The sequence below is a fragment of the Ambystoma mexicanum genome, chromosome 1p (genome assembly GCF_040938575.1).
Source record: "Ambystoma mexicanum isolate Mex_15411 chromosome 1p, UKY_AmexF1_1, whole genome shotgun sequence".
In the NCBI taxonomy this organism is placed as follows: domain Eukaryota; kingdom Metazoa; phylum Chordata; class Amphibia; order Caudata; family Ambystomatidae; genus Ambystoma; species Ambystoma mexicanum.
Window position 1 is genome coordinate 526,668,835 of NC_090921.1, and position 26,603 is coordinate 526,695,437.

Sequence of the window (26,603 nt, forward strand, 5' to 3'; positions counted from 1 at the left end):
CTGGTGTCGCAGGGTCCTTTTTTATTTTTGTATTTTTCTTCTGTACTTTCTTTTTCTTGTCCCCCGCTTCCATCTAATGGAAGCAGGGGACAACTCCGTAACTCCTGCTCCCATTAGTCGGTGTAGTGGGGGTCAGCATTTTATTACAGCGAAAGGGTCGCAATTCTCAGGTATTTTTCCCTCCTAAGGAGATCCTTTCCTGTGGAGGCTGCAAAGTTTCATTCTTTGAGGAGAACGCTTTGACGAACGTGGAATAATATTACACCAGCCCCGTAAATGATTGCAGTTGATCTTTGTTAGAGGGACAGGAAGGTGTGGTGATGGCATCCACAAGGGATATCTTTCGGCGAATGCGTGATGTGGATATTGTCTCTCAGATACTTTTCTTTCCTAAGAGTTAACCCACTGTCTTATGTCTTTTGTAGCACCTTTCCCCAGTGTGAAGCAACGCAATTCTCTGTCCTTGCCATAGACTAGAATGTTGCCTTGGAAAAACGTGACATTGGGTATGTTACGAAGAAGGTTCGAAATATGATTTTGAAACACAGCCGCTGCAGAGAAGGCCCATAAGGCATCCATGCTTATTGGTTTGTGCCTTCTGGCGTAATGAAAGCCGTGCATGCCTTGGTATTGGGGTGTAATACGAACCTGAGAAGCACTCTTTAGATCCAGTTTTGAGGGGTATGTGGCATGTTGGACCAAAAGAAGTTCTGTAATCTTCGGTAGTGGGTATGAGCAGTTAACAATATTCAGGCTGCAGAGAACCCCATAGAGGCATTGACCCTGTCCATCTTGTTTTTTCGTGAGCACCACTGGGCTCAGCCATTCAGTGGCTTTTACTGGTTCAAGGAGGTTGTTACACAGTAAGTCATCAAGTCGCTGCCTTAGATTTTTGTGTTGCAACGGTCCTGGGGTGCACCGTGTGCTTGACTTGACCAGCGCTCTGGCATAAGCTGATTTGGTGGGCAGATTGTTTTCAGCATCCTTGTTGCTTTATGTAGCACATTCTGATGCCAGTATGAAGTTCTGGTACTGACTTGTATTGGACAGAGAAAACTTGCTCTGTGGAGCATGGGCCCAGCTTCATTTCCAAGAGTCTCTTGTCATGTCCAGAAAGGCTCCCTGTAGCCTCCCCACATAAAAAAAAAAGAAATACAATTTGCTCCAGCAGGAGAAGGGCCTCTGGTGGCTGGAACAGCGGGCAGAGAATGTATATTCTCGCATGGTGTACCAGTCACCTGATAGGCCAAAGACCCTTCCCCAGGTGCAGATTACTCCTCCACAATCCATCTTAAGTTTTAGAATCATCCTCAATAACTTTACTTTGGTCTGGGCCATACAAGTTTTAAAGTACATCATGACGCATACAAAACAACAATAAAACAAATACGCATTCCACCCACATTGCAGTTCGGCCAGTTGCAATAGCCTTAAAAACCAGAAAATATCCAACAAACTCTGTTCCTAGTTAAGGGCTCTTCAAATATGAAATAATAGTTTCATCATGTGTGCATATGAAAATAAGTTGCTTACTGGGTGCTATCTGGGAGTGCACAACGCGGCCTATGAACTAGGAGGTAAAACAGGCCAGCACACCCCAACATCTTCTAGTCACATAACATAGTTGCAACATCATGAGCGTATATCCTCAGTAATTATTAGACAAGATGGAATTGCCCAATATCCTTTTCCCCTGTGGCACAGAGTTGGCAGCAGAGCGCACAGGGCATTGTGGTCTAGCTTCAGAAGAGTAGTCGGCATTAGGTGGAAGGCGGGCTCTATTTTCTATCCTCCCATTTGGCGTGGTAGCATCTTATATCAATTCCCAATATGCCATTAGCCACTCTCAGCTTCCTAAATTCAATATGTATAGAATCAAAAACAAGTTACCCCTAATGGTGCAGCTAAAGATGTCCTCGCGAATTGCGGTAAACAACCACGTATACCACAGAACCAGTGGGTACATTTACTTATGAGGGCGTCCCTGGTTACAATCTGATTTGCGGCCTATTTAGGGACCTTGTGCAACCATCTCTGTATGTCCCCCTGCTTCCTTGCCGTTTTCCTTGCCCTGCACAGGCTGTAGTCTAAGGGCTCTGGGGAAATCACTGTAGGAGATGAAGTTGGATGTCGGGCGGCCAACCCTACTTAGCTAACCTGCCGACCATACAATTAACATTTGCTGTACGATCTGCCCGCAAGGTGTGAATCAACAGGAGTGAAGGTACTGTATGATTCAGTGCACTTGGATTGTGGGCAGGGAAGGCTAAGTGGGTTGAAGCCTGGGGCCATTAATCGCGCAAGACACCATTAGGCCCAATGCTGTTTCCACAAATGGGCCCCAGTCCAGCCATGTTGGTGCTGGTCGTGCTAATACTAATATCAGCAGTTGGAGAGCTACTAACTCTGGTGGTTTGGAGAACTCTGCGACACCCTCCACACTAGTTGGTAATTCCACCATGGTGGCCCCCTTCAAAAAGATTTTAATGCTGCCAACTCATACACAACAATGCTATATTTGCACCCACTGGCCACAACTGCCCCTTTGCCAGCTAGATCGGGGGTATGAATTTTAGAGGGACTGGAGGGGGTAAATGGGCTGGGGGAACTGTTATGAGACATAAGGCCACTCTTAGCAAGCGTGAGCTGCCCTTTCTTATTTTGGTCTGGGCCCATTGTCGTGAGGTTATCATCAGCACAAACATTATTCACCTCCTGCACTAATAAACCTATTTCCAATCCTTAACTCCAAATCCAAAAAGTGTGAGAGATAGTGCTACAAAAAGAAAGAAGTGTTCACAAAAGGTTATGTCAGGATGTGCAGACCATTGGCCACCTGACTTCAGCAGGTTTTTGCGCACTCTGGGGCGCGTTGCGAGAAGCTGGGACAGTCCTCTTCAAACTCCAGTGCTCTCAATCCAACACCTTTCACACAAGCACTTAACTTTTGTCCTTAAATCAAACGTTACTCACTCGTTACAATAGGCCGCTGTATAATATTAATGAGACATGCAGAATGTCTGCAGAATTGTTAGTCCTCTTTCTGTGACTGTAATGTGATTTCCCAAGTCTCACGTCAGCTCTTTGTTGTTCTGTCACTCAGAGGTGCTCTGTGTCCCCCCAGGAGACACTGGGCCGGGGCGCAGCTGCAATGACGAGCATTAATCACCCAAGCTGCGCAGGCATTCATCTTAGTCACAGGCGGTTAGCATTTTGCAAGGCGGGGCAGGTATTTCTTCCAACTTCAGCATTTATCTTGAGTAAAAACTGCACAGCTCTCGTGCGTTAAATTTAAAGAACCTAGAACATGCAGGTAGACTTGTGCTTAGCAGCAGCATGTCCTGGGGTGGCACACGCTACCCCTGGAATCTGAGTGGTTCTATTTCTACCCATTAACACGCTACTCATTTTGTGCAAACATGAGCAAAGGGGAGGCCAACGTCACCTCGGCTGCAAAGAAAGAAGCCAAAGCTTCCAGCGGCTATGTGCCAGTCACCAACAAAGGGCTACCTAGGCCCGGATACTGAATTGCGGCAGCCCATGAGGTACGCTTGATGCTCCCCTTTGCCTGGTAATCGCATATTCTGTACAAACCCACCACCGATTAGCTGGAGGGTTGACCGTCTCCATTGAGCTCTCCCCCAGAGCTTCTTGAACAGCTCATCTTTCCTAGTAATATTTTTATACACGCTTTTAATTAACCATATGTTGCTACCCTTATCAAAAAAATGGCCCATCCTGAAAAATGATCCAGTCCTCATCTATTGCTTCTGATGAAACTTCCCCATGCCATGCAAGTCTATCCTTGATCTCAAACTGTGCTATTTGTTTGCGGGACTCCAGTGGTAACGGACTGGTGAGGCTATAACAGATTTGCTGTCTCCATTTAGTCTACCACCTATTGCCAGGTACTACTAGAATCTCGGTTGGGTGATGGCATATTTGATCCTATCAAATACTGAAATATTCAAAACAGTTGGTGGCCATTAAAAACCACTAAGACAACTGCCCATCTCACACAAAGGGACTAACGCAAAACCCAGTTCTCCTGCTATTGTGATACTCAATGTAACACTTCATAAATCTACTTAGCTTCTTCATTCTTAAATCACTGCGCTGCCATTTGATCACATTAATGCAATTTGAGGAGTAGTGGCCCACTGGCGCCTTCAATGGCCAACAAGGAACATGTACGGGGCTCATGAATATGGTGCCTGGTGGCCCTGTTGCAGCACATAGAGCCAAAAGAATTAACTCTACATTATCAGATAGTCACTCGAGCCACACTAGAGGGGATTTGAATGTGGTTAATATGCCTTCAGAATGGTGCCACAAGTCTCTACCAACCTGCAGAGATCTTCTCAGTTATATTTCAGTAGCTCTGAACCAACAACAAACCATGGCAAGCATCTGGATGGCAAGTTTTGCAACGTTTAGCCATATACCCACTAAAAATGCCTTAATGAACTGATACAGAATCCTCCTGATAAATTAAGTGTTGTGTGAACTGCTGCAGAAATATAACACATTGTTAAAACAAGTTTGTTATGAACTGTTGCAGAATTATCCTGACACATTTTGTTGATCCTAATGAACTATGGAAGTATTCTTGATTTATGAGAAGTTGTTTTTAGCTCTTTGTCACAAGCGGAAAGAGGAAAACCTTGTTGAACATTTTTGAACTGTTGGTTGAATTCAAGTTGGACCTTTGTTTTGTGAAGTTGGAACCAAAAGAACGGAAGTGGAACTTTGTTACAAGACAGGATTTTCTTATCCTTTTGCAACTGTTGAAGAGAATCCTGCTTGAATCTGTTGAAGTGGAATTCACCCAGATTATAAGGAGAAACAGTTGTCATATTGTGAATATAACTGATATGTTTGTTTTATTTCAATTGCCATATATTTGAGATGTTGTATGTACAAATGTGAGGGCCAGATATCCTTTGTTAGAGTGTTTCCTTTAGTTTATATTAGGCAGGGAAATCCTCACCAGGGTAGGGACAGCGAGGTGTTTATTCAATGTTTTTTTTATTTAACAAAATGGCATCTTTTGAAAAACGTTCACAAAGTTGTCTGCCTCACATGTCTGAGCCCTCACAATAAAAACCAAGATTTCAGTCGCTGGGCAGGCAGAGACAAGTTTCCATTGAAAGAGCTGGTAGGAGTGCAGAGGATGACGTGACTGCAGATTAAGGCAGCAGGAGGACACAGAAGTACATTTATTTTATTGTTTGAAGCACAGACCTAGCTCAAGGGCAGCAGAGCGCTGTACAAGATTTGGGTAGCACGCGTTTGGGTTGGCATCTTTTCAGAGTAGCGCAGTACTGGTGTCTCCATTGGGATTAGCCCATGGTCAGAGGGTAGGTTGAAGAAAAAGGTGAATGTCATGGGTGCGCTGGGGACCATAAAGCGGAGATCGACTTTTAAGGCACCTGCGTTGGCCAGGCCCAGCTTCCAATACTGGTTCATTGGAAGGGGGCTATTCTAGGGGATCCTCAGTACAGGAATAGAGGTGTTGAAACTGTATGGTAGGGAAACGCTGGCCACGATTCACCTTGGCTTGGGGACCATCAAGAGCTTTGTAACGGTATAGATCCTGAACCATCGGATGGTACAGACTACAACACTCCTGGGAATCCTCACCATTTACTCATTAAGCTGTATGATAAATGTATGGATCAACACAAAAAAACAGCACATTAGGAGATTGACAGTGAATATTGGTTATCTACAAAATAAGGAAATACCTGCAGAAGTGTGGGATTTAATGCCTCATACCCCTCCTGAATATGCACAGAAAGAGCTTTAAATATCTAGTGCCCTCAGTCTGAGAAATAACATACCCAAATTGAGTAACCATTTAAGAAGCCTGGTATACACAATATCTAAAGCCCTGCAGCTATTGGGATACCCAGCATCACCTCCATAGAAGCAGAAAATGAGTTCGACAGGGTTCAATATACTGAGCCTTGGAAGAATTTGGCCTCAACACAATTCATGCCAGTGATAAAGGCACTGTGGTCAAGCCACATCATAGGCAAAATAAGTCAATGCAGGATAGGGGTGTACCAAACTTCAGCTTTGAGCAGGTATTCAGATGAACTTCGGCTAAAAATAGAACATTCGGCTTCAGCCCAGTAGTTTTCAATTCGGTCTAATACTTGTTAAGGGTTGACAGCACCGGCTGCTGCCTGCAACTCACGTTATAAAGCACAGAATCAAAAGGGAAAAACATGAGGCAATTGCATTACACCCCTGAGGAAACATTGCCTTAGAGAAATATGTTGATTAAATAAATGGAGTGTATGCTGCAGGCCCTGCATTGGCAGGTCGGAGAAGGTAGGGGGAAAGGCTAAACAAAGTATTCTTTAGAATCCCCAGTGGCAATCACTGAAAAATATACATTAAATGTATTTGCCCATGCTAAATATAAAATATTTATATTACAAAAATATAGATCACAAACACATCCCACTTCTAATACCTATTGTGACAATATTTAAACACTCCTCATTTAATGGATTACATTGTCCTATTCAATTATATACACACACGTGTATAGACCATTTGGAACATATAGCTAAAGTTTACCGCTTGGTGTGGTGTGATAAATTCTCAGGAAGGTCGCAAAGCGGGATCCTTTCATATCTCCTGATCAGCTTTGACCCAGCAGGCTCAGAAGAACAACTATAAAGCCTGCAGTCTCCCCTTGTCTTTAGGGGTTAGTTTATAGACACAGAGAAGCTGGGCATAAGTGAAAATGGGAGGACTAAGAACACGAGATTGCTTCTGAAAGGCTGCAAAAAGGGCATTAGCATCCTAAATATCTGGTATGTGACAGTTCCTGCCACACACCGTCCTGCCTTTCAGAAGAAGCCTTAGAGAATTACACTGATATTTTTAATAGCCCAGAAAAAAAGTATATTAAAATGTGTAAGGTACAGGAAACAGCAAAACACCTGAAATGTCTTTTAAAAAATGACCTCCTTCTAAAAAGAAAGGAATGCCTATGTTCTGTACCTCATACAGATTATATGCACTGCATTGCATGATATAGCTGGTAACAGTTTATTGGGTTAGTGGGTCTGCTGAGCACATGCATTTGCAACCTGGAAGTCATGGATCCACAGCTCAGCAGGCTGACCCAGGGCCTTCTTACAGGCCTGGTGGTATTGTCAAAGCAATAGTATTTACAAAATACCATGATTTTCTACCTCCTGCTGGATTATACGGTCAAAATATACCGGCAATGGTAGTCCAAGGGAATACTGCAAAAGGTAGAATCTTGCCTACCAAAAACCAGATTTTCAACATTAAAATCCACCTTTTTTACCTTTGCCCCAGAGTTGAAATTGACCTGCTGTACTGTTTAATGAAATAAAAAATGTCTGGTTACAACAAATGACTGCTACTTTGGAACCATGGAGTGACAAAGACGCTAAGGGCGAACTACGCAGCAATAGCAGTAGCAGCGCCATCATTTGCAGTCCCGTGTGCTGTGTCCCAGATGCCACAGACGGCTCAAGAACACCTTCATTGGCTAGGGGCTTGCCTTTCACCCTAGGTGGATTTAGTCCATGTGTTGTCGCAGGTGGTGCCAATGACATTAATATGACCGCCACACTCTCCGATGCTCCGATCCCCAGCATGAGTCCATCAGGCAATTATGGCACTTCAACAATTACCAGTGAAGGCGAACCAGTGCTTCCGATGATCAGCACAGGCCAGCCCCCTGTGAACAAAGTGCAACGTTGTGGATTGCAGGTTGGGGGTTGTGAGAAACCTGAAGGTGTCTAACCTGCTAGTCCCCGGGGATCTTTCATCTAGGTGGCCAGGGCATGACCATCGCTTTTGGATCCAGTTCCTGATGGTGGACCAGTGCGGGAGGATCACCTGGGAGAGGGGTCTTCGGGGAGTAGAACACCGGATGGTGAGATGCAGTATCCCCCTTCCCTGTAACACCTTTACCCCATCCTACAGGTAGAATGTTTAGGAACTCAAACCCCCTTCCCCTATTTCCAACACAAACACTTTCTCACAGACAGCTCACTGTGAGAGAAAACGGACTAACACCTGAGCCGCATACCTAACATGTCCCAATACAATAGTCAGGCAATTACTGATCATTACATACACCAGGCTCCCATCACACTCCCCCACACGGATAAAAGGCAGAGCATGAAAGATCACTCTGAGCAAGGCACAGCACACGAGAAAGCAGCAGTTCCAAGATAGCACTTTAATACAAGGCGAAAGGCGGCAAGACCGAAGAGGATTGCAAGAAGGGCAGTGCCCTTGACCTTTTCAACGAAAGACGGTTACATTCATGGAATAGGAAACGCAAGACCAGGAATCGAGGATGAAGAATTCTGCATTGTGTGTCGGAGGTACCCAGTGCTCTCTTGCGTCGATAGTCAAGGCTGGGAGAATCGTGTGCCACAGTGGTACTGTCCTTGGTTCCTACAACAAAGCTTCGCCAGTAAAGTCAGCACAGCCTGTGAGTTGGGGAGACTAACACCAGACCGTTCTGAGTTGAAGCCAAGGTTTCAAGCGGCAACATTGTATAGTACAAACTGAAGAGAACAGCGTGTGAAGCGTATGTGGCAAGCGACGCAAAACAGCACATGAGTGACTGAACTTTGAAGCCAATATACAACACCATAGACCATGTGTCTCTATCTCCATTAGGTATCCAACTAAAAGGTAGCAAATGTTACAAGAAAAGGAATTGTGAAATCGAAGTGGTCCTCCAATGGGTCAAGCCAAACCCATGCACATTCGAAAGTCTTCGATAGTTGATAATTGAAACTGGTCCAAGCTCAGCCAAGGGAGACTGTTCAAAAGGGATCTGAGCCCGGCTGAGGGGGATACAGGGTGAATAGTGAATCACCTGAATTGAGTACTTGTGACAATCTGAAAGGAAAGGCAAAATAAATGTTGCTGAATGAAGAGACTTTGATAGGCAAAGAGACTTGGGCACAGAAAACCCTGATGCTAATGATTGAATTGTATCCTCGTAAAGAAGCCAGAGATTGCTACGCTCGAGTGAACCGCCTTGTCCCGTGCTGAAAACGTGGGGAAGGGAGGCCAACGGCCTGAATATCCCAACATATCATTTTGAGAACACTTCTTTCTTTTTCGTAACACTGTTTCCCACACTATTTGTATTTAGAGAGAAGGATTGGCAATAGGTTTATTAATATATGGCCTTCGATTTTGACAAGGCAACACTAGGACTGCGTTATTATTTTGATGGTAGTAGCTTGCGCCCATCTGTAAGATTTAGGATTATATAGGCGTTTTTAAAACCCTCCTTAATGTTCAATAAACACCCTTGAACTGTGGTCACTTGTGTCTGTCTTACTGTTGATAGCATGCCTTCCTTACAAGGTGTTGCTGGTCAGTAGACGTCCTAAGAGAGATACTATAGATGTTGGGACCACAACCATGCAGGGTATATTACCAGAGTTTACAATCTCAACTTCCAACAGATTAGCTTCACTAATGGAAAATGCGGGAGGCGACTAATGTTTGGGCTGATGCTAACCCCACCACCATGGGCCCAGACCAAAATAAGAAAGGGCAGCTTATGCTTGCTAAGAGTGGCCTTATGTCTCATAGCAGCTCCCCCAGCTAATATACCACCTCGAGTGCCTCTGCAATACAAACCCCCGATCTAGCTGGGGCAATTGTGCACAGTGTGTGCAAATGTAGCATTGTTGTGTCCGAGTTGGCGGCATTAAAGAAACAACGTTTGACTTTCCTTGAAGCTCTTCCAAGGGGCGGGCCAACACGGGTTTAGTTACCAACTAATGTAGAGGGTGTCACAGAGGTCTCCAAACCACCAGAGGTAGTAGCTCTCCAAACTGCCGCCATTAGTATTAGCACGACCGGCACCAGCATGGCTGGGCTGGGGCCCATTTGTGAAAACATTTAGAGCATTGTGACTAATAGTGTCTTGCGTGATTTATGACCCCAGGCTTCAAGCCACTTAGCCTTCCCTGCCCACAATCCAAGTGCACCGAATCATACAGTACCTTCACTCCTGATCGATTCATACCTTGCGGGCAGATTGTACAGCAAGGGTTAATTGTATGGTCGGCAGGTTAGCTAGTAGGGTTGGCCATCCGACATCCAACTTAATCTCCTACAGTGAGTTCCCTGGAGCCTTAGATTACAGCCTGGGCAGGACAAGGAAAACAGCAAAGAAGCAGGGGGACATACGGAGAAGGGGGGGTGGTTCCTATTTTTGCACCAGGTCCCCAAATCAGATTCTAACCAGGGACGCCCTCATAAATAAATGTACACACTGGTTCCGTGCTGTACGTGGTTATTTACTCCCAGATAACACCCAGTAAGCAACTTATTTACATATGCACACATGATGAAACTATTATTTCATATTCGAAGAGACCTTAACTGGGAACAGTTTGTTGGGATATTTTCTGGATTTTAAGGATATCGCAACTGATCTAACTGCAATATGGGTGGAATGCATATTTAATTGTTTTATTGTAGTTTTGTATGCATCATGATGTACCTTTATGGGCCAAGTTCAAAGAGCAAGGTGCTTTCTTACCTGGTAACGTTCTTTTGATGGGATGGTCTTACGACGTATTCCATATCTATGACACTAATCAACATAACTGTGCTGCTTCGGAAAATCTTTTGGCGTCTGCGTCCTGCGTCAATGTTGCCGATATGCTGTCCTCGAGGGCCTCCGTCGAGCAGACGTCACCGGATGTTGTAAGTAGGACGCACAACGCCTGTAGACTCAGTTATCGTTTTTTCCCAGAACGTGTGGCACCAATCTTCTGCCAGTATGACCACAGAAAGCCTTGCAGAAACGTAAGCTGCAATCGCATAAGAAATTCTGCAGCAGGGCAGGTAGGGAGGGAGCGATATGGAATGCGTCGTCGGACCATCCCATCGAAAGAACGTTATCAGGTAAGAAAGTAACTTGTTCGAGGGGATTGGATCTTCCGACGTATTCCATATCTATGACAGACTCCCAAAGCAGTACCAACGTATGGAGGAGGAGAAATAATTTAGAATATAGAAATTTAGAATGCCCAATTAAATTGCAGAGTAAAGGACCGCCTTGCCAAAGGCCAGATCCTGCCCATGGATAGAGTCGAGGGAGTAGTGTCTTACAAAAGTATGGACCGAAGCCCATGTGGCTGCTTCATAGATGTTAAAAATAGGAATACCCCTCTGCAGGGCAGCAGTGGCAGCCATACCCCTAGTAGAATGGGCCCGTAAACCTACCGGAGGGTCCTTACCCGCCAAGCAGTAACATTCAGAAATTGCCAAGATAATCCAGCTAGACAAAGTCTGCTTAGTAACAGCTTGTCCCAAACGCCTTCCAGCGTAACCTATAAAGATCTGATCGTCCACTCTGACCCGGGACATGCGTGACATGTAGAAACTTAAAGCTCTCCTAGGATCCAACCTATGGAGCCTCTCCTCTTCCTTACCAGGATGCGGAGGAGGATAAAATGCCGGAAGAATGACCTTCTGGCTTAAATGAAATTCCGAGACAACCTTCGGAAGAAAGGACAACCCTGTTCTTATGAAACACTGTGAAGGGTGGCCTAACAGAAAGTGTCTGCAACTCACTTACTCTGCGAGCGGAAGTGACTGCAACCAAAAATACAGTTTTAAGGGTTAACAGTCTCAAAGGACAAGAATGCAAAGGCTCAAACGGAGCACCCTTTAGGAATTTCAGAACAAGGTTCAAATCCCAACCGGGCACCTGGAAAGGTGACGGTGGAAACACATTAGTGAGTCCTTTGAGAAACTGAGAAATTAAAGGAATCTTGAAATAAGAACACTCCTCAGACGAGCGCTTAAATATAGACAGTGCCGCCAGGTAACCTTTAATGGTACCCACTTGCAGGCCCTTGTGAGCTAACGAAAGCAAAAAAGACAGCACCACAGGAATGTCACATGAAAAAGGATCCACATTCTTAACCCTGCACCAGTCGCAGAACTTTCTCCAACGGCAATGGTAACGGTTTCGTCTGGCCGAAAGCAACACCTCCATCACGTCTTCAGGTAGGTCCCAATCTTTATACCTCAACCTTTCAGAAGCCAAGCGTGAAGGTTGAGGGATCTGACCTCTGGATGGAGAACCTGACCCCCTTCCCATGAGAGCACATAGTCTCGGTAGGGAAGACGACATGGAGGGCAGATGGACAAGTCGAGAAGGTCTGGGTACCACGTTCTCCAGGCCAATGCCGGAGCAATGAGGATCATCCGGGAACCGAACCGCCGTAGCACTTGCGGGATGACGGGGACTGAAGGTAACGCATACAGCAGTAGGAAGGATCACTCCACCACGAACGCGTCCCCTAAGGCTCCTCTTGGAGGAAATTCCCGCAAGCAGAACTTTTCGCACTTCCGGTTGACACTGGAGGCGGAGATCTCCACTTGTGGGGTCCCCCAAAGGGCGAGGATCTCCAGGAGAATCTCCTGAGCCAGCTCCCACTCGTGAGAGATCGCGCTCTGCCTGCTCAGAAAGTCAGCCGTCTCGTTTTCGTCTCCGGCCAGATGCACTGCCGTAATCGAAATTTCCTGCTGGATGGCCCAGAACCAGAGCTGCATCGCCTCCCTGCACAGAGGAAGTGACCCTGCCCCCACCCCCCCTTTTTGTTGAGGTAGTGCATGGCCACCGAGTTGTCCCTCAGGATCAGGACATTCTTTCCTCGCACAGTCGGCAGAAAAGCCTTCAGGGCAAGCCTGACGGCCCTCAGCTCCAACAGATTGATATGGAGTCTGGACTCCGACAGAGACTAACGACCGTTGACTGTCAACTCGTTGGCATGAGCTCCCCATCCCGTGAGGGATGCATCCGTCACGATCGTCACCTCCGGCCAGGGCAGCCAAAATGGAGCCCCCTTCATCAGATTGCCTTTGACGGCCCACCACAGGCGGTCCTGGGCGACCGAGGGCGGCACCTGAACGGGGTCCGACATCCTGCTGGAGGACTGTGACCACTGCATCTTGAGGGCCCATTGTAGAGATCCCATCCGCAACCTGGCCTCTGGCACCAGAAGAATGCAGGATGGCATGAGGCCGAGCAACCTCAAGAACTCTAACACCCGGAGACTCTGGGCACGTTGAAACTTGTCCACCATATGCAGAATGTGATCAGCCCTTACCTGGGGAGGGAAACACTGCCCCAGGGACGTGTCGAGCACTGCTCTGATGTACTGGAGCTACTGAGTTGGCATCAAGTGGGACGTCTAAGTTGAGGGAGAAGCCCAGCTTGTGAAGGGAGTGGCAGGTGATGGACAGATGATCCAGGACTTGCTCGGGAGAGCGCGCCCTGATCACCCAATTGTCCAGGTAGGGGTAAACATGAATCCCCCCTTTCCTGAGATACGCTGCGACCACCATGAGCTTGGTGAAAACCCTCGGGGTGGAGGTCAATCCGAACAGCAGGACCCGAAACTGAAAGCGTGAGTCACCAAACGTGAACCTCAGGTACCATTTGTGCTTGTGATGAATCGGCACATGAAAGTAAGCGTCCTTGAGGTCGAATGACACCAACCAGTCCTGGAGATGAAGGGCCTGGAGGACTTGAGAAAGTGTAAGCATCTTGAACTTGTCCTTCCTGAGGAGCTTGTTCAAACCGCGCAAGTCCATGATGGGCCTCAATCCCCAGTCTTTCTTCGAAATCAAAAAATAAGGGGAATACCATCCCTTGTTCCTCTCCGTTCTATGGCACCTTTCTCCAGCAGGGATTGTATTTTCTGCGCATGGAGCGGATCCACACTTAAAGAGAGATTCCCTGGTGGATTGTCGTGAGGCCTCTGCCGGAAAGGAAGACAGTAGCCGTTGGCAATGATCTTCAGAACCCACACATCTGAAGTAATGGCACGGCACTCTACAAGATGCTGCGCCAGCCTTCCCCCAACCGGTGAACCATGGTACATGGCCTCATGACGGAGATGAAGACATCATGGAAATCTTCACAACGAACAGGTTCGAAGAACCGAAAGAACAGAACTCAGAAGAGACGCGTCGAGATCTCTGAAGCGAACACGTTTGCGGAAAAAACGGAACTGAGGCTATGGCCGTCGTGCGTCCTACTTATAACATCCGATGACGTCGGCTTGACGGAGGCCTTCGAGGACAGCGTATCAACGTCATCGACACAGGACGCAGAAAGATTTTCCAAACCAGCACAGTTGTGGTGATTACTGTCATTGATATGGAAAACGTCAGAGGATCCAATCCCCTCGAAATAAAGTGACTGATGATGATTATAAAACTCAATATGGATTGTGGAGGAGTAACCTGCACCCGGCGAAGAGTCAGGGGACTGAAACACCATGCGTAAATATACATTCTCTGCCCTCTGATCCAGCTACCCAGGGCCCTTCCCCGGCTGGTGCAATTTGTATTTCTTTTTTTAATGTGAGGAGGCTACACGGAGCCTTTCCAGTCCAGATGGCACGCGGTTATGCTCCTCCCCAAGATATGAGGCCCGGAAGACAGAAACAGCGGTTTAGTTGTTGGAAGACGAATAAACAAGCCAAGAAGTTCAAATATAGCCCGGCTACATCTGACGGTGAGAAAGAGCAGAAGCAGAGAGGAGAGCTGCAGATGCTGAACGGCAGCACGAGTTGCAATACTGTAGAATACCAAGTTGGGGGAGAACATACCACGGCAGGCGACGTGAAGGCGAATCCGAATGAGGAAGGGAGAAGCCTGGGTGCAGGCGGTTCACCGATGATCGCGAAAGATCAGCGGGAACCGCACTCCACAGAAAGAGACAGCAAGCGTACAGCGTTTAACCGGACGCACACAAAGCCGATATTCACATGGAAGTGAGTAAACGCTGGAGGCAACCGGTAGGCCCTGGGAGAATAAGAGGGTTACCAACAAATAGGTGGCACTCCACAGATATAGCGTTGTCGGAAGACAACCGAAGCAAGGGTTGTCCAGAAGCTCCCAAAGAATCCGAAGAACGCAAGTGGGTTACCAGATTGCCAAATAAAGTTAACCGCTTCCTGAAAAGGCAACGAGAGGCCAAAAGCAGCAGCTAAAGGTATAGAAAGATTTGTAAAACAAGTCATGAATGGGTTAGTAAAACCCAACCTTAAAGAGAAAGTCCTGGCTGGGAAGTATACCAGGTCAAGATAAAGAAAGAGAGCAATACGTCCGTTAGAAAGCTCAAGGAAGGGCAGGACCATGGGATTTATCAACTGTTGTGAAAGTATATAAAGAAGAGGCAGTCCTTAGGAAGAGACACATCCTCAGGGTTTGTAACGTGGTAGGAAAAGGTGAAGACAAAGCCTGGGGAAGTTTACCACGGGGAGAGAGTAATCCTTTTGGAGGCCAATTATTCTTTTTCAACTTAGAGTATTGGAACAAGGAATCAGGGGGGAGGAAGTTCTTCTCTGGAACTTGGAAAATTGTTCATTGGAACATTTTAATTGGATTGTAACTTTTGTGGTGAACTTGAACATTTTGGCACTTTTGAAAATCAGCAGACAATATTCTTTACATTTTAGAGTTTAGTTCTAGAGTGGGCGCCAGAATAGGATTATGGGCACAGTTCATACTTTTTGTTGGATATCTTGACACTGGACAGACCCATTAGTTTTGGCTGAGGAAGAGAAACTCCTCCTAGATTAGGGGTAGGAAGGAGTTTTCCCAACCCCATTGGTTTTGATAAAGGGTTTTAACAATATACATGACTCCTCTGCATCTGTGTCTCTTTCCTGGTTCCTCAACATTGCCAACATGAAGCAGAAAGCAAGAAACAGCAATTCAGTCATTGCATTTGCGTCAAAAGCTCTTAGGCTCTAAAAATAAATATCCCATGATCGAAAAGGAAATGCTCTCATTTGTCAGAGACACAGAAATCTTGAGAAACTACATAGGGGTGAGGCCAGTGAATGGTTTCACTTTTTTTGTTGAAATGAACAAGTTACTTACCCTATCTGGTAACGTTCTTTTGATGAGATGTTCCTCCGATGTATTCCACATCTATGACAGGTAATGACAGCAGCACAGCTGTGGTCATTACCTGTCATAGATGTGGAATATGTCAGAGGACACAATCCCCTCGAAATAATGCGCCCAATACCATATCCGAGTTTGGTTTCTAAGCGCGGATCCGGGCTTCAAACCGCTGTTGCTCAATTCACCATGCGCATAGACCATAAGCCTTTTCTACATATTCTAACCCATGGCAGCACCACGAAAACAACCCTGCTCTTGGTGAGACTGGCAGCAAAGCTGCAAGAAGTCGAATGTTTTCGGTGATAGCAGAAAAACAAGGTGACTGCCTCTACCTACCAGAAGCAGCACTAGTCAGAATGCTGAGGACAGTGGTAGCTCAAGACACTCAGGAAGAGCCCCCGCCCCCCACCTGCATCTCTGATCACACCCGGGGATGGTGCTCTCAATGGGACCACACCGCACAACTCATTGCCTCATACACCAAAGAAGGCCGGCAGCCAGAGAAAGATCTTTCCCCCGGGGATACATCCCCCTTCAGCAAAGTAACTTGAGCTTACAGAATAGGGCTACCTTTTGCACAGGAACGAAAAGTTGATGCCACCGGTGACCTTCATCAAAGCATTGCTACCTCTAGCCCATGAACGACACCTGGGCATTACCCTATTGAAATGCCAACTTTGAGAGCCGTGCATGTGTCCAGTGATGGACTGTGACATGGAGCGACACATTACAGCCTATTCTGCCTGCATTGAGAGCGACAAGTCATAACATGCACCGCGCCTATATGTCATTGATGGAATGGATGGGAATTATTTGGCCTTTTAGAATATATACGCAACCACCAAAGATACGCCTTGGTCCTCTTCTACTACACTCGGATCCACCTTCTTAAAATTAAGAACCGCTAGTCGATGTTAAAATGGCATTGGCTTGCATTCAATTAAATGAAATGGTGAAAGCATCCCGTTATGCTACCTTGTTTTTAGTAATCCAGGAAGAAAACACTGAAGCCAAACAGTTATTTTTGATTTAGTAAATACGGTTTACAGTGCTGACTTGGCAACGCTAAATGGATTGGGCTCTAACCGTGAGAGGCGGTCCACAGAGACTACCATTTGCAATTCCATACACTGTTGCCCCACAACCAGTTGCCATTAATCGGGAACGACGAATGAGTCATGCTGCATAATTTCATGATGGCAAAGGCAGTGTGAAAAGCAGAAGGCATGGGATAGTACTGAGTGGGGTCCTATGTTAACCTTTTTTTTATTGTGTCATAACCACATTTTTTATTTATTTATTTATTTTACACACACGCATACGTCAATTACTTTAAAAAAAAGAAAAAACTGTAAAAGAATAAGCTAACCCTGATATAACGGCAAAGGAATGCGAGGCCAGGACTACCACACCAAAGTAAGGAGTCGGTCTTTGATGGGCTGCTGCAGCGTGCAACTGCACGCTTGTCTATAGCCAATTATTTTCAAAGCACCATTTGTAATCCCCTCCCCCCCAGAGGCTGAACATAATCTGATCGGAGAAATCGAAGTGGGGTACTGCTGTGCAGGGTAACTAACTGTTCTTGAACAGCCTCACAAAGGTACACGGGGAACAACATGGTCAACACAGTCTCGCGTCACAGCCCCAGTGTCTCATCCTAGACCTACACACTCATCCTAGTATATTGCCTAAATTCTTCTCTCTCGTCCTAGTCCCACAATGGAGAAAAATAACTATCCTATTCTTTCATCGTGGTGCCTCAACCTACACCTAAAGACGCATCCTAGTAGTTTGCCGTAGTCCATCAAACCATGTCCCGCATCCTATTCCTAATCATCACTTACTCACCTCTCCCTAAATGATTGTACTAGTTCCATGTACTGGTCCTTACCCTTTCCTGTGTGCCTCATCCTAGTGCCCCATTCCCATCACAGCCTCTGGGACTAAACCCTCACCCTTCTCCCCTGTCAGACTCTTGGCCACTCACTTCCACCATTAGGGCAACTAACTTTTAAGCCTTCTCTCCCTCTATAGGGCCCTCGGTCTCCTCCTCTCCCTCTCCCTCCCTCTCACTGGACAGTGTGGTTCTAGTCACAGTGGCAACGGTACAAGAGAAGGCAGAGGCATATTTAAAGGAGTCTTTGGAAGGGGGCCCGACACTGAATGGATAATATTTGATGTAATCCACAGGCGTTGCTAGGGGGGGATCGGGGGGTATAGCCCCAGGTGTTTTGGTTGTAGCCCCGGATAGAAGCTCAGGGACTACAACCAAAAGTCTATAGCTAGCCCCGAATCCCGCCAGTCCCGACATTAGCTTAGCCCCTGATCTTTTCCAGACCTAGCAACACCCCTGATGTAATCTATGAGGATGTTGCAAAGCAGGGAAACCATCACCTCCCTCAGCCTGCATCAGGATCTGGTTTTGTAAATGTTGCGACATCTCGTCTGTGGGGGGGGGGGTGGGGTATGCATTGAACTTAAGCTCTCTTGGTAAACGTGACACTTGGAGGCAAGCTCAGAGTAGATCAGTGATGTCAATATTCCCAGAGGTAAACGCCAAGGCAAGAATGCTGTGGACAGGTTTCTCAGACAGAAATGGGCTTTGACGCAATTGGTTCTTGAGTACATCTGTTCTAGCTAGCATGCCCTCTTTGCATGTTCATGTAATTTGGTGCTGCATGCAGGTACACCACAATATTCTCATCATGCGACAAACAATGGCCATTAAACAAATGACCGCCTACAAGGGGTCGTGTAGCTCAGGTTTTTCATTTTATTCCCCGGCATGAAGATTTCCTTTTCATACGGTCACTACAGTCGCTCCAAGAGTACAGGTCCCAGAATGCAAAGAAAGCCCATGTTTGCTGGGACTCTCCCCTATATGACAGAATAAGAGCTAGGCATAGCGAGATAGAGCTGAAGAGAGAAAGACGCGCACACGGGCTGGTAAAGTAGAATTGAGAACTACAACTCCCATCAGACCTAGCCAGCATAGTCATTGGTGAGCAGTTACGACGGTTGTAGCTCAAAACTTAAGCTGCATATTGCAGACACCCCCTTCTAGAACGATAAGAGACTGACTGAACGGGCATAGCGTTAACTCCTCACAAGCCCACCGGACCTCAGCAGGTTTTTGCACACTCTGGGGAGCAATGCGAGAAGCTGGGGCGGTTCTCTTTAAACTCCAGTGCTCTCAATCCAACACCTTTCACACAAGCACTTAACTCGTGTCCTTAAATCAAACGTTACTCACTCGTTACAATAGGCCGTTGTGAAAAATATGAATGAGACATGCAGAATCTCTGCAGTATGGTTAGTCCTCTTTCTGTGACTGTAATGTGATTTCCCAAGTCTCACGTCAGCTCTTTGTTGTTCTGTCACTCAGATGTGCTGAGTGTCCTCCCAGGAGACAATGGGCTGGGGCGCAGCTGCAATGACGAGCATTAATCACACAAGCTGTGTGGGCGTGCATCTTACTCACCGGCGGTTAGCATTTTCCAAGGCGGGGCAGGTATTTCTTCCAACTTCAGTATTTATCTCGAGTAAAAACTGCACAGCTCTCGCGCGTTACATTTAGAGAACCTAGACCATGCAGGCAGACTTGTGCTTAGCAGTGGCATGTCCTGTGGTGGCACGCGCTACCCTGGGTAAAGGGGACTCGGCTAAAGGTATCCAGATGGCATAACAATGTGTCTCGACCATAAGTACGGAAAAAAGTCTTCCAGAGAGTCCCTAATCAAGTATTTAGTCTCAGCTGGATAGTGCCCATCTCACTTCTTGGCAGTCTCAGTCCAGGGGGATCTGTGACCCAGCTCACTTATTGGCCATCTCACATCAGCAAGACCGTTTTCCCTCATGCTTAGGGTATTCGTCAGGTTTCTATAAGCTCGCTCCCTAACCATGGGTCATACTCCCAGGCCAGAAGCCATGTGTTTAACACGCTCCTACTAGCAAACATCACCTGCCTCTTGCTTAGGGTGTTTTCCCAGCTGCGACTCATCCTCCAGCCAAGGTCCACATTCCTGGGTCCATGATTTCCTCTCAAAATGTAAGTAACCAGATTCGCACGCTGGCACGGATGCCCTCCTGGGTCTGGTTGGTAGGTTTCCGAGTCTAATAAAGACCCTCTTGCAATCGCTAACGTAAGTTTTGCCTTTGTTTTCCCCACTTATGTCAGCGATTGAAGGAGGGTTTTTATTAAACTCTGGACCGTACAAATAAGCACCTATTATCTGCCCAGCAGGGCAATCTTGCCATTTCTAGTGTTTCCTCAACGATTGAAGAAAAAAAAAAAACGAATTCCTCCTATGTAGCACCCATCACAATGGGATGTTTTGGGCAGTGTCTGCTATTCAGAGAATGGTGCAATAGGACTGGGACCGAGGAATCCCCCCCCCATTTACCTCATGCATGAGTGCTTTGCGTAACAGGGTCGCATGCGTGGTCCCTTCAGGGCCCATCTAGGGCCAAAGGGAGAGTCATACCATGTGACTGTCACAGTATGTCCTTTGCAGTATGTCGTGTGCAAAGTAACTCTTGTGCAGTTTGTAATATGCAAGGTTGCTGAACTATGCAGCAAGTGAGGTTGGTGGTGGATGCCCTGTGCAGTTTGGCAGCACCCTTAATTCCTCATGTCCACAGCCTGAATGCCAGTACTCTCCCTTCCCTTTTCCCAGTGGTGTTCGCCAACACTCCCTCACGCAGCCCCAGTGCAATCTCTATATTGCTGCCTCCTCTAAGCTCTATACTTAGGATTTTAATATCATGGTTCTGGCACGCTTACTGCAGTGCCAAGCCCTCCATTCACACCGTGCCAGGCCAACACATGTTCCATCATACCCATGACAGCAGTGGACCTGTCCACCTGCCACTCCTAATCTCTGCTGCCATCTTGCTGAATGCCAGTGCAGAAGTCTGACCATCAAGGAGCCCCTCCCACACAAAGTGATAGGGGGCACTAGGGAGTGGGGAGAGGTCCTTCGGTCTGTAGGTGGTGTGGCTGTGTGCATGCATGTGTGCAAGGTTTTATTTGGGGCTAAATATGTTTTCTACACCAAGCAATCCCACTCAGCGGTCCAACGTCAGAAGTCGATCCCTCGGACATACCACAATGCGGTCAGGAACCCGCAGTTTATGGCTGCATCATTTTGGAAGCACAAGGACAGATTCTTGTGGCTTGTAATCGGGTATTTTGGACAAACTAGTTTTTTGACCACGTGGCAAACTACCTAGGTGCACAGCACCTGTACACGATAAGGTGAGGCATCAGGCAATACAGTGTGCTATTCCAGAAATGTGTGCAATGCTTTGCAGCATCATGGACGCCAAATGCCTCAGGACACCCAACTAAAAAAAAAGAAAAAAGAAAAAGCCACACCCACAATCTTATCATGTCAATGCTTACCAGCAGAAGAGGAACATTTGTTCAGATCTGCCACAGTTCAACACTTTTAAAAAAAGAACTTTGCTCTCAGCCCGCTCTCCCACCAACTCTTCCATCTCAACACGTCTTTCAGGAGGGCATACACGTCACAATCTGCGCTATATAATAACGAATAACCGAACACAACATGGTCATCGCATTATCTCGCCTTTAGACTGGCTCTCCTGCACTCACTAACTCATTTAAGCAGATATCGCCCTCCCACACTCCGCTTCAGGATGAAGCGTAAACCTGCATTCCCTCACCTTCAGGATGAGGTCCCCCTCCTGCAGGCCACTCTCCTGGGCTGCCAAGCCAGTCTCGGTGATGTGCTTGATGAAGATTTGGCTACCCAGCTTCAAGCCGTATTCTGCACAAAATTTAGACAAGGTCAACCAACATAGTGGAAAACAAAGTAAAACAAGGCAGACCTATCCCACTCTGCAGTTATGCATTCCTTTGAGCGAAGGCATGCAGTCGCTTGGCAACAATTACAAAAATAACAGCAACAGTACCAACCTTGCTCATAACTTAACAGTGAATCTTATTGCTCTTAATGTATACATTTTCTGAGTATGCTCCGGCCAGACAGCAGCTTCGAGGTGCTAACTCCAAGGACCCTCAGAAGGAAAATCCCACGGAACAAGCAAAAGATTGGAAGGTCTGATCAACATCCGTTCACACTCTTCTGGTCCAATCTCAAACAGCTCAAGCAAAGCCACAATCATTTGCCAAAGGGTTCTGCTAGAGTGCCACATAATCAAAATACACATCTTCATCAGAATGAGATTTAACCAACCCTTTCCCATCCACATAGCTGCCTGGGTCGGTCAGGCCAAGTCCTTTTACCAAGTCCGCCAAACAGCCCCGCCACACACTCCACTACTAGTCAGCAAGTCTATCTGCTCACAGTCACACCACTCAGCCCTTCGCACCACCTTACAGCATGCAGAACAGCAGCCTCACTCATTCAATAGCTTTACCTGCCTTATTTAATTTCTCAACCCATGCCCAGAAGTAACTTTACTAAGCAACACAACCACCGCTGACTGACCTGGCCATTTAACTTGCGCTGCTGCTTGCCCGATCGGACCACCTAGGCACCGCGCTCATTCAACCCAAGTGGCTGCTATTGCTATCCAGACGTCACCCATAGAAAAGTACCCAACTGCTGCCAGCCTGCTGCTTAAAAACTATTCAACCCGCTTGGCTAGGCAGTGAACCTACACAATGAACATGAACACACTACCAATCGCTGAGCTCATTGAATCACCATTCCCCCGAACCATGAAACCCATCCACCCGCTTCCAGTTATTGCTATCCACACGTCACCCATAGAAAAGTACCCAACTGCTGACAGCCTGCTGCTTAAAAACTATTCAACCCGCTCGGCTAGGCAGTGAACCTACACAATGAACATGAACACACTACCAATCGCTGAGCTCATTGAATCACCATTCCCCCGAACCATGAAACCCATCCACCCGCTTCCAGTTATTGCTATCCACACGTCACCCATAGAAAAGTACCCAACTGCTGACAGCCTGCTGCTTAAAAACTATTCAACCCGCTCGGCTAGGCAGTGAACCTACACAATGAACATGAACACACTACCAATCGCTGAGCTCATTGAATCACCATTCCCCCGAACCATGAAACCCATCCACCCGCTTCCAGTTATCTAATTTGACATCAAACTAATATCCATCCATCACCTAGGCGCTCATATAAAATGATATTCACAGGCCAAGATTTCCACCAACTCACATTAGGAACACTCACTCAGTCTCTCCAAAGGTTCAGCAACCACTTACCATGGAATCAACAAATGCTTCTGCCAGTCAGTCAACAGCCCAGCCTGTTCATTGCCACTCATTCCAGCAGCTTTAACCAACCAATCAAATAAATCCCATGAAACCATTAACCAAACCTGGCCTAAGACGCTTATAATGCATTTCTAGACAAGATTCACATCCCACCCAACCGATCATGGGCTATACTAAATCATGTATTCATCCACTAGCTTAGTCGGATGCCTTCCCACGCATGCTGCTCACCTTCGTTATCTTTACGCTTTACTAGAACAGACTTCATGGGCTTCAGCGGCACATCTTGGCTTGGCAATCTTTTGAAACCAGACACAAGAGCCAGCCCATGGGACCGATCGTCTGGGTCATAACTGAATCCATTGGAAGGATATCTCCCACTATTGCTCCTTCGCTCAGATCCGCTGTCCCGGCTCCACCTCCTGTAGCTATCTTGGCTCCGCCTCCCTGAGCTGCCATCATGACTTCGTCTTTTCTCGCTGTTAGACTGCTTGGGGCGATTGCCGCTGCGGTAGTTCCCAGAGCTCCTCTCACTGGACGAGTCCCCATCGTACCCCCTATTGTGGTCCACATTATCCGGGTACTTGTCCCTGCTGTAACTGTCATGTCGGTCCCCCCTGTCGGAGCTCAAAGCGGGGGAGGCGGGCTCCTCACTATGTCCATTGCCCCCTTCATCCGAATCATAGCGTCCAGTATTGGCTGAGCGGTAGGAGTTCGTGGATGCAGGCTGAATATTTAGTGGGTTAGGTTTGGTGCTAACAGGGACCTGGACCTTCCTTGGTCGTTTCACCGTCTGCAAGTAAAGAAACAAAGAAAGGGAAGGTTCAGCAAGAAATAGAATCACTGTGCCAGCCCACCGGCTATACATCTGCAAACTGATCATATTTAACCAGAGGTAAATACGCCAAAGGTTGATCTGGTCTGATGTTAATCTGTCATTGTTTGTCACGGTTACCTTGTATTGCTGTCCCAATTGCTTCCCTAATGCACCTGGTTAATATATCCATCCTTGCATACCATTCACTATTGAAAGGTGCCCAGTCTGATATAAATGCTTATGTATAGAGTTTCTTGCCCAAGTTTCCATCACACAATACTAAATACAAAAAGGTATGTTTGGCATGGGTACCTTCTGACTTGTAGACATTTTGTATTTTAATTGGAGAGAACAAGGCGTTTGGCAACCTTTGTGGGGGCAATCCTTTAACATGTGCCTTGTAAAAGAAGGGACACATGAGCATTTTGCTGATTGATGGGCAACACACAAGGGAGCAAGGACGCAACTGGACAGGCAAAAGGCATTGGTGCTGTAGAATTCTGGTATGCATATTAGAAAAAACACATTACAAAGGTTTAGAAGATATATGGGTACTATAGCAGATCTGCACATAACTTGAAGGACATATGTATAATTTGAAGGATGTCTGCCTGCTAGGGGGTGGGGTGGGGTAGAAACTAATGCACACTATGAGGACATTCCATTCTAAGGAAGGCATGGTCTCAACATTAAGACAGTAAAGTGACCACAGTTCAAGGGCGTTTATTGAACTTCAATTGCGTTTGAAAAAAGCCCATCTAATCCTAAATCTAAAGATGGGAGCAAACTACGACCATAAAAAAAATAACGCAGTCCTAGTGGTGTCTTGTCAAAATACAAAGGCCTATACTAATAAATCTATAACCAATCCTTACCTCTAAATACAAATAGTGTCAGAAACAATGTTATGTGAAAGAAAAGTGTTCAAGAAATTATATGTCTGCATATTCAAGCTGTAGGCTTCCCCACGTTTTCAGCACCGGATAAGATGGCACACTCGAGCTTAGCACAGTCTCCGACTTCTCTAACACAAGGGTTCAGTTCAGGATTCAAACATCATGACCATCTGTGCCAAAGTTCCTTTGCCGTTCAAAGTCTCTTCTTTCAGAGGGCCTGATGCAACAAACAAATAATAACGTTCCTTTCAGGATTTTCCTGCGTACACTTCTCTCAGGTGATTTACTATTCACCTTGGATCCCACTCCTCCGGGCTCAGATCCACTTTAAGTTCACATTTCACATGTACACAATTTTCTTAGGATTTTCAAATATCCAATTTCTCACGTGATTCACGGTTCACCCCGGATCAACTTTATCTACTTTGCCATCAACATTCTTTACTGTATCAATATCAAAGACTTTCAATTGTGAACAGGATTTTGCTTGACCCATTGCAGGACCACTTTGATTCACAATCCTTTGCCACTCTTTCACTTTGGTCGAACTCTCAGCTGGACACCTTAGAGACTTACGATTGAGCACGCACGCAGTGCCGGACCACTCTGTGAAAGGTATTGTATATCTTGGTTTCAAAGTTCAATCAATCACTCATCTGCAGTTCAACTTTATTCACGTTGATTATCACACGTGCTTCATAGTGCTACATACAATGTTCGTTACAGCACTCGCCATACAATGTTGCCACTTGCAACCTTGACTTCAACACAGACCGGTCTTCTATCGGTCTCCCCAGCTCACTGGCTGTGTTGATTTCACAGACGCTGATTTGTTGTTGGAGCCAAGGACAGTACCATGGCAGCTGGCGTTTCTCCATGCCTTGATTATCGACGGTGGAGGGCCCTGGGTTCCTCCAACACAGAATGGAGTATTCCTCAGCCTGGTTTCCTGGTCTTACACTTTCTATTCAAGGCTTCAAGTAATGGTTCCTTGTCGAAAAAGTCAATGGAACCTTCCTCCTTGTTATCCCCTTCGGTTTTGCAGTCTTTCTCCTAGTGTTAAACTGCCATCTCGGAACTGCTGTTCCCTTGTGTGCTTTGCCTTGCTCAGAGTATGCCCTTGTGCCCCGCCTTTTATCCGTGTGGGGAATTGTAATGGAAGTCAAGTGTGCGTGATGGTCAGTAATTGCCTGACCATTGTATTGGGACACGTCAGGTATACGGCTTGGGTGTTAGACCATTTTCTCTCATTACAGGTCATCTGTGAAAAAGTGTTTGTGTTGTGAAAGGGGGGGCGGGGCTCAGTTCCTAAGTATCCTACCTGATGGGATAGGCTAAAGGTATTTCAGGGAAGGCGATACAGCATCTCACCATCCAGTGTTGCGCTCCCACTCCCTGAAGAACCCTCTCCCAGGTGATCCTGTCGCACTGGTGCAACCCCAGGAACTAGATCCAAAAGCGATGGCCACGTGGATTACAGATCCCCGGGGACTATTGGGTGTGAGACCTTCTGGTTTCTCACAACCTATACATCATAAAAGAAATCCCCCAAAACATAGAGGTGGATCAGTTAGTTTGGAATATGTTCGTTTTGTACACCCTTTTTAATATGCTAGCATTACAAGATATTTCATATCCTAGGCATTTAGCTCACTGTTCTGCT

At 46.5% G+C, this 26,603-nt stretch overlaps 1 protein-coding gene across 4 annotated transcripts in view; it reads right to left on the bottom strand.

Moving 5' to 3' along the window:
- TJP3 (tight junction protein 3) overlaps nt 1-26,603 on the bottom strand; it is a 363,200-nt gene that overhangs the window by 103,120 nt on the left and 233,477 nt on the right. For all 4 annotated transcript variants that reach the window (XM_069649428.1, XM_069649427.1, XM_069649425.1 and 1 more), the window contains exons 5-6: nt 23,459-24,020; nt 21,667-21,770 (exon numbers count right to left, since the gene is read on the bottom strand). In XM_069649428.1, the coding sequence (XP_069505529.1) occupies nt 21,667-21,770; nt 23,459-24,020 (666 nt within the window). The remainder of the gene's footprint in view (nt 1-21,666; nt 21,771-23,458; nt 24,021-26,603) is intronic.